Raw genomic sequence first — 9,023 nt, forward strand, 5'->3', positions numbered from 1 at the left:
GTGGATAGAGTTAAAATAGTTGAGATTTGAAAGAATAAAACTGACAAATGCGCAAACCTGCTAATGAGGGCCGTCAGGAGTGGAGGAAAATTGGCTGAAAATCTAGTACAGGGACCTTGAGTTAAAGCTGCTATAATTGATATTTTTACATTAACAATGAATCAAAGGACTGACACAAAATTATCTGCAGCTCCTTTCAGCTCTCCGGAGCTTTTTACCTCCTTTCAACTTTACTCTTTGGATTCACTCGCCCTGCTCTCATCAGCATTGTTTCCAGATAAACCCAGTGAACACTATTTGTCGGCAGCAAAAAGCAGACAGTTAATAATTAACTAATGAACATAGGGGAGCAATTAGTAGCTGAAGATATTTCCTCAAAGTTATTGGTGACCAAAGACCGAGCAGGGAGGAAGGTGAATATTGGCCTTACAGTTGCCAGGCGGCCGGAAACATGACGCCAAATGAATGCTAATGCTGATGCGTGTTTTCTAACATTCACCATATTAACTTTAGGTGATATGTCAGTGTTGTTTTTACAGCTTATTGCGCTGCCCTAAGAGGCCAGAAAAAAAAAAAAAAAATCAGGTATTAGAGGTTTAAGAATTTTCAATCATTTCCAATATCAAGAAAGAACCTTCAAGCCCAACAAAAATGTGTTTACATTTGCAAATGGAAGATAAATGGAATATATAACAGGATAAGCAGGATATTTCCCGAAAACTGGTTATAAACAGGATAAATCAGTAATGCAACATGAAATCACTGTCAATACTGGCTGACCACTCAAAATACACAAGGTGCTCAAGAGAAAATACTTTTATTTTCTGCACAGTGTCCACCAAACACGTTCTCATCCTCACTAAGGAGTTACATCACTGAATATTTTTACATCTCGGATTTGCACGTTCCCCAACATACAGTTCACAACTGCTCCGTCCTACCTCAACAATTTCCACTTGTGAACCTTTAATGATAGTTACACAGGAAAACTCTGCAGGATTGACCTTGCCTCTTGAGGCAGCACTTCAAAGACTTAATATGGAAGATAAGTAAAAAGATACAGTATATTTGTATGGTATCAACATGAAATCATAGCCCAACCCTGGTTTTCATAAGTGGTTTACAGAAAAAACAAATGATCAGACAATAGCAGGAAATAGGCATGTAGAATGAACATGTTTAGTATTTAAATTAAAAAGAATTTTCAAGGCCGACAAGAAAACAAAAAAAACAAAACCAAAAAAAAAAAAAAAAACCTCCGGTGAGGCACAAAAAATTAAAGCAAACAAATGAATACTAAAATGCTTTTGAAAAAAAAAAAAAAATAGCTATCAGACAATGATTAATACAGATATGTCCTATCAGACACCCAATGGACTGTGTTATGTCAGTAACCGTCAGCAAAATTGGGAGAGAAGCCTGGACACACACGAGCAGAGTAGGAGACTACAAGCAGTATGCTCATAATAAGATTCATACTGCATGTACTGTTATTATTACATTATTGGCACCGTGCAGCTATTTTTGGAAAGGTGTAATAGTGGCACTAATTTGTTTATATGGAAGAGACATCTCTGGGAGAAGCTTCACTTACACCACAGAAGCTGAAATGAGACTCGTGAGGACAGATAGGGAAGCACTGGCAACACTTACTGAATGGGAATTTTCATTTTGTGATGCAGCTCTTATCCTGAACTTATTCATGAACAGCTGATGTTTGTTGTGTTGTTTTAAAGAGGCTACAAGATAGCCCATAGAGACAGGTTTTACATTAAAACCTACTAGTATAAATGACAGAGGTTTGAACCTGTTTTAAAGCATGTGTCCTAAAGTTTTTTTGTTTAAAAGAAAACTGGTTTTATTAGAATTTAGGTTTTATAGTTGCTTATAACAACACAGCAGTCACCTGAGATCTTAGAACACAGTGACATTGCTAAAATACATCCAACGGGCCGTCCAATAAATCAGGCGACTATTAAAACAAACATAATCTACGACTTTATTTGGAGGTAAAACATTTTTAATGTCAGTAATCCCTCTTGGCACAAGACGCAAATTCAAACAAAAGTTGAACCAGGAAGTTTCTTGTAAACACTGATGGATGATAATACGGACAGTTTGTATGGGAATTTTACCGTTCACCTTCTTATTTTACTGACTTGGGGTTTGTTTGAAACATCATCTGGCTGTCCGACATAATCGATCTGAGCTACAAAATCAAAACCGAAACTTGTAATAAACCTTTTCTCTTTAACATCCTGAATGTGTGATAAACAGCACCTTGGCCATCCATTCATTCTCCATGCCCCTTTTCCTGATCATGGTCGCCAGGACTGCTATCCCAGCATGCACCGGGGGTGAGTCAGTTTACAAAGAATAACAAAAAGAAAATGCAAGTACATTAATCCCTAAATACACCCACAACAGGTAATGAGAGACGATGAGCATTCCTAGAATGCAGTATGTGGCTTCCAAATGTTTCACACATTGTTTACAAATGTGTCAGACGGTCAGTCTACGCTTTGGCCGGACGAGCCTCCCAACAGCCTCACATCTCAGGCACTTGTGCCCTATATTCACATCTTGTATTCAGATGCAATCGAGAAATTTTACATTGTATGAAACAGTGTAGGTTACACTATCAGGAATGAATATCTTACAGCTTCAATGCTCCACAGATATTCACAATAGCATACATTCAGCAGCTGCTGTACCACAAAGGAGAGAGAAACCAGCACGCTCTGGAATGCAAAGGTAAGACAAAAAGCTTACAGAAGTCACTTCCTTCAAAACGCTGAAGGACACCCTGAGCTTCCCCTTTTACTGACCAATATTAGACAAAGCAAAGGATCAAGGATGATTAAAGTGTAAGTAAGGTCGTCAGGATAGGGACAAAGAAATACTGTATATACTGTTCCACAGGACTAGTGAAAGCTTTGTCAAACAGACCAACTTTGGCGACCTTACTGAGCCGGTCACCAGCGTTTGCTTTAAGCTCAAAGACACGACAGTGACACTGAATGGCACCTGAAAAAAATATGCACTGTCATGTGTACATGGTGGAGAACATAGAAAAATCCTGTCATGCTGTTTGGAGAGCCACAGGTAAGCAAACAGGATTTTAACACCTTGATTTCATTTCAAGCAGCATCTTAGTCTTAAGTGCTGAGTCCTCAGTGAGACTGAGCAGCTTGGAAGTCCTGGTCCTGCAGTAGTGGTTTGTGGTTCTGCTCAGCAGCCATGGCCTGTAAGGTTTCCCTCTGGATCTGCCTGGCCTTGTTGTAAAAGAAGACCCCGACAAACACAAGGACAGTGCCAGTGGCGCTGAGGATGGTGATCTGGTTACTGAACACGATGATGCTCAGCCACACTGACAGGGCGTGCTTGACAGTACTGGCGACACTGAGGAAGAGATGACGGTTGTTACTGTCGGCGTTAACGTCACGCTCATCCAGTTCTGGGCTTGAGTTTCATCATTAACATTATGAGAAACATGGTTCTGATGCTTAGCTCACTCCCATTTTAAACTGCTTCATCTAACTGCAATAAGGTCCACATTATGGGTCCTTCTGAAGTCAATCAGCAAACATACACTCAATAGTCACATTATGTGGTTTTATATGTTTCCCAGCTCCTCCAGACAGCCAATTGTGTGGCTGCAACTCAATATTTAAAGAAAGCAGCCAGAGTCAAGAGTTTTTTGTATCTGTTTGACCATGCATTAGAAAAGGGGCTTTCAAAGTCTGACCCTGTGGGCCCAACAGCTACACCCCCTCTAACACCCCTCATCTGAGACGTTCCGAGACTTAGTAACGTCTTCAAGATATTGATAGTGCAACATTAAAAAAAGTTAATATTCATGAATTTTGTCACTAAAACCGGCACCAATGAAGTTTGCTGAATTTGCTATTAGCAGCTCCTGTTTGCAAAGTACCTATGGAGGTACAGATATCTATCATGGGATTGGTTTGATACTGAAGAAAACTTAAAAAAGCCATGTTTCTCAGACAAGGTCTGGGGTTATAAAGAGCATCTTTTTTCTGTGGTTTCCGAGCAGATTTATGACATTTATTCCCCCTGGGCATCGGGGATAATGATATCCCTGGGAAGTGTGAATTGCATTTAATGTAAAAATATGTGTATCAGCTCTGTGTGTTGACTGAGTTATGATTCCACGCCTCCCCTCTGTCGCTTCGCACTGCCTTTCAACTCTCCAGCACCCCTCTGGGGAGGCGCTCCACAGTTTGAAATCTTCTGCATTAGAATGAGCTAGATGTGGTGGTTCCAGCATTTCAGTAACAGCTGTTTTATTGGGACTTTTTTTTTTTTTTTTTATACTCAAGTGTCAGGAGTTCACAGAGAGCGTGGAGATAAAAATGTACAATTTTGGAAAATATGGCTTGTCAGAAATCGAGAGTTCAGTGCAAAGAGGACAGACAGGTTCAAGCACAGTACCACAGTAGTGTGCAGAAGAGCGTGAAATGTGAGTTACCACTCCTGTCAACTAAAAGAGGAGGATGGCCTGACGAATTTTAATTTCTGCTGCAGCATGCTGATGACATGGTCAGAATTTTTTGCATCAACAGTACAGATCCATAGTAGTGGTATAATGATGGCGCATCATTTAAATTCCACAAAATACAAAAGCATTCTGGTTGACCAGGTGCATCCTTTCATGGGCACAGGCTCTGCTTTTTCAGCAGGTCAGCGTGTCAAGTCATAATGTATTCAACATTTTATGGTGGTGACAGTGATTTTCCCCAATATCATGATATCTTGATACTCACGTGGGACAGTTTTCTTAAATAAAGGATCAAAATCGATGCCTACATTACCCCCAATGCAACTTGACCAGACAGTTTGGTCGGAGATTTAGGGGTGTTATGCTAGTTAGCAGCATAAGCAGATTTGAGAAGTGGGCTACTGATGTCTAACTCCAAACCCCAGATTTTTTTCATCAACTGCAGACTTCACGCAGCTCTCACGGGGGCCACAAAAGGCTTTATACACATATACACCCTAAGAACTGTAAACAGACTTGGATGTGGTAAATCAGGGCAGTTCTCCTTTAAGATAAAGTGAAACTGAGGGTGTTATCTAATAAGCATGGACCATTTCCAGCATGTGTATAAACCTCACCAAGAACTCTGCTGTACTGGAAATAAAAGGGATCATACTGAGCATAAGGAAGGTGTACCTAATAAAGTGGCCAGCAGTGTGTATAATTATCTTCAACATCGGCTTCATCAGAAAACTAAGTCCTGCAGCCGTTATAAGGGACAAAAGTAAGGAGTGGTAATAGAGGTATCTAGACTGGCTAACATTTAGTCATAAAGTTCAGTACAGATTAGGACCCCTGTTACATAGATTAGCCCGTTACCCCATGTTCTCTTCCGGCCTCCTACCTGAAGGTAACTGGGGAGATCCGTCCCATGAGAGCATAGGCGGTGACACTCTGCAGATGGAACAGGCCGCCGTCGAAAAGCAGCAACAGGATAATGTCTTGACTGAAGATGAAGCTCCGGCCGCTCTTCCCAATAACTGGAATGTCCTGAAAACATGGACACGGAGCGCAACAACCGCCAACATTACAACTGGCGCATCAACATTTACTGTCAGTCCTGTCACAGTCTGTATTTTCAATTAATAAACTATCAACAAATGTGTTGCTACTGCCTTTTCTATTCAAGAAACTTAATCCCACAATTGACTACACCCTTTAGGTATGGTATATACACTGTAATCACACTGGCCTGGCCTTAACAACAATTTAATACGACAATAATTGTAGCAATAATTATGTGTTGACCTACCAAGAGGAACACCCAGGCAGGTATAAGCATGATGACTGCTGCTGCACTGGTATAGAACTGCAGCTCTGGAGGGCTGAAATAAGTCCATTAGATAATTATTGAGTTTTCAGTGCATAGAAATGTGCAATTTTACAGTTATAAGTAGAAAGTATCAGAGTCTTTTACCTGAACTTGTATGTGTCTCCACTTAGCAGTTTTTTGGAGAATACGTTCTGCAAACTGAGATCAGAGATAAAGGGTTAAATAAAGAATCGCACTGCTGTGGAATGGCTGTGTCGAGTGCTGCAGTACCAGTCCATGATGTTGGTGGAGAGCGCGGCGGAGAAGCCGAGCATGTTGAAGCTGATCTCTGTGGCTGTGCAGAGGGCCAGGCCGGCCATGACAGGGAACAGGGACAGGTTCACCCACAGCCCTGCAGATTGGAAAACAAACAGCACACGCCATAAATTTAGTCACTACACTTATCAAATAACCCATGCCTTTATTTACCTCTGGATGCAATAGTTATATAACTGTATTTCATGCATATACAAGCAAAGAATTTAATCCACTGAAGGAGGTGTTGTGAAGTAGGAGCCCTCAGATTTAGCACATGATTTGAAATAAAAAAAACCATCCAACCAAGTTTTCCTTGGTCACGCTAACAAAGTAAATTTGCTTTGTGAGATACACTTCAACTTTTTTATCTCATCACAATGATTCATTTTTGCAGAAGTAGAGCAGAACGTAAGTGTCGACTAACAATGCTTTCAGTCTGTCCTGGCCAACTACATGCCGTTTGAGTAACAAGAAAATATCACATTTACATTTACGGACAGGGCTGGTGTTATTATTTTATATTTTTCTTACTGTCAACGAGCTCTGTGAAAAGACAAAAACCAGCAATGCATTTGACTTTTCATCGGAAATGAAAGACAGTTCAGCGTTCGCTAAAGCTCTGGTGTCCTGACATCTTACACGCAGGCCCCTCATACAGACGTACATCAGAGGAACTGTCATCAGTGCCTACCCGTGTACTCCCCGAGGATCAGCCTGGACATGATGACAGTGAAGATTGGCGCGGAGCTCTTCACTGTCTCTGCAAACGACACGGCCACATTCTTCAGGCTCACCAAGCCCAGAACAACTGTGGTGAACCTGAGAGAGATGGTGCCAATACTGGACTTTTATAAATGTTGTTTTTTGTAAAATCCACTATTAAGTTTGCAACTGGTGATTTGCTGATTTGGGTAAAAAAATAAAATAAAAAAAAAAAACACTAGTAAAACCCATAGTAGTTATTTAGACATGCATATATAAAGAAACATGTATTTAAACATAATTATTAGTAAGCAATCGTGCAGTCTGGAGACAGAGGGAACCCACCTCATGAGTCCGACAAATAGCATGATCATTATGAAGTTGGGGGGGTACTCGGTTCTGGACTTGTGCTGGTACAGGCAACAGGGGACAAACATCTTTAGGCAGCCAATGACTGTGGTGGAGAGCATCTGAACAGCACCTGGGGAGCATATGAAAGACAACAAATTGGAGCTGCTGCGACACACCCCTGCAGCATGCACGCCAAACAAACAACTTGGGCTCCTCCCGCTGCAGCTGTCGCCTAATAGTTACCTCTGCCATGATTTTTCACGGCTATAGCAGTGAAGACAGAAGTTTAACAAGTTTATATCCTGATTATCAATCAGGATAATTAATATAGTGTACAGTATATTTTAGTAGTTAACATTAATATCAGTAGTAGCAGAAGTGTATATAATGTCTCCTTACCCAGCATGCTGGGCTCCCCCTCCAGCAGTGACAGGATGTACTTGTTGAGGAACAGGGTGCAGAAACTGAAGAAGTACCAGAGGCCCAGGTAGGTCAGGGAGCGCCAGTTCCACACCCCGGACTCCGCCTCGATCACCGTGGTCTCGGTGACCGTGATCTTCAGCACCTGCTCCCCTGGCAAGCTCTCGCTTCGGGCCAGCACCACTCGTTCCTGTCGGGTGCCGAACGGCGACAGGAAGCGCCACACCGGGTGCCTGGCAGTCTGCCTGCTGCTGGGCATCCCGCTTGCTGCCCGAGGGGCCCCTCCGGGGGCCCAACAGGTGGGTGATACGAGGAGAGGTGAGGCGCTGGCGAAGTTTTTTAAAGGCTTAGTCCATCTTCTGATGGGTCCAGCAACGGAGCAGTCCCCTCGGTGGCGCAGTGGCTGCTGGGAATGCTTTTAGGACCGGTTCTCCTCCGCAGCAGCTGGAAAGAACAGATATCATTTTCTGACAGGTGAGAGAAAAACAGAAGGATGAAAATCATGCTCTTTGCAAAGCAGTTGGTAACTTCCCGTCTACTCGTTGCAGTTCTGTAAATATGGTGTGTGTTTTTTCTCATGCTGCTCTGATGTTTCACATACAATCACAATCGCATAACGCATATTGTCAATCTATCCATACCACTTCGTATTCTATTCCCTGTACTTAAACCGCTAGTTTCGAGTTTGTAACGTACAGCATTTAATACATACTTATCGGACACTGCCGCGATGCTGCAAACACCTCGTTTTGAACACCACTTCACATCTGAAACATAGCAGGGCTCCTCATATGAACGAGAGCAGTCGTCGAAGCCCCTAAACCGTGTGTGTGTGTTGCTAAGAGAAGACCGAGGATAAAAAAAAAGGTAAACAGCACCTACCGAGAACCTCAACGAACGTTTACAGAAATCTGTGCTAACTGGTGTATTCAAGAGAGGTTCCCGTTGTTTTTCTTTGGTTTTTGTTGTTGTTGTTGTTGAAAGCCCCTTAGGTTTGTTTTTAATGCAAACGAAGTAACGTTACCTTCAAGCGGACGGGCAAGATTTCAAGTTCGGTGCGGCTAGCCTCCTCTGGCAACAACCCAAGGTGTCAGAGTTAAAAGCAAAGTCAAAATGTAACCGGCTCTTACCTCTCTCTCGGAACCTGGATGCTTCAGCTTGGACTGAAAAAAATCCACCCAGCTGGTCGACGAGACAGCGGCGAGTGGGTTATGGGGAGGAAGTTGCACACCGACGCTAGCTAACCCTCGCTTTGTTTGTAGGAAGACCAGATGCAAAGGAACGGGAGCTAACAAGCCTGCAGTGCTGTCCGCTGTAGCCCGCCGGCGTTATCTGAGCCTGTTCTCACTGCACGCCCACGTTCACCTATCTATCTGGGTTACCCATATCTGTGCACCTGACCCCGAGACGTGGCTGCTA

At 42.6% G+C, this 9,023-nt stretch overlaps 1 protein-coding gene across 4 annotated transcripts; it reads right to left on the bottom strand.

Moving 5' to 3' along the window:
- Positions 1 to 1,272: 1,272 nt before the first annotated feature.
- Positions 1,273 to 9,023, bottom strand: LOC120804527 (solute carrier family 35 member E2A-like). 4 transcript variants are annotated; one of them, XM_040154025.1, is made up of 9 exons: positions 8,735 to 9,023; positions 7,584 to 8,048; positions 7,179 to 7,314; positions 6,823 to 6,950; positions 6,105 to 6,225; positions 5,979 to 6,032; positions 5,814 to 5,886; positions 5,406 to 5,551; positions 1,273 to 3,402 (listed from the first exon to the last, which is right to left on the bottom strand). In XM_040154025.1, exons 2-9 carry the CDS (start codon positions 7,861 to 7,863, stop codon positions 3,174 to 3,176), a joined length of 1,167 nt encoding a protein of 388 aa, XP_040009959.1. In that variant the 5' UTR covers positions 7,864 to 8,048; positions 8,735 to 9,023; the 3' UTR covers positions 1,273 to 3,173. The 4 variants fall into 4 exon arrangements, with proteins under 4 accessions (XP_040009959.1, XP_040009960.1, XP_040009962.1 ...); XM_040154026.1 differs by having other exon boundaries at positions 7,584 to 8,071; XM_040154028.1 differs by lacking the exon at positions 8,735 to 9,023 and adding an exon at positions 8,629 to 8,680.

The sequence above is a fragment of the Xiphias gladius genome, chromosome 18 (assembly GCF_016859285.1).
Source record: "Xiphias gladius isolate SHS-SW01 ecotype Sanya breed wild chromosome 18, ASM1685928v1, whole genome shotgun sequence".
Lineage (NCBI taxonomy): Eukaryota > Metazoa > Chordata > Actinopteri > Istiophoriformes > Xiphiidae > Xiphias > Xiphias gladius.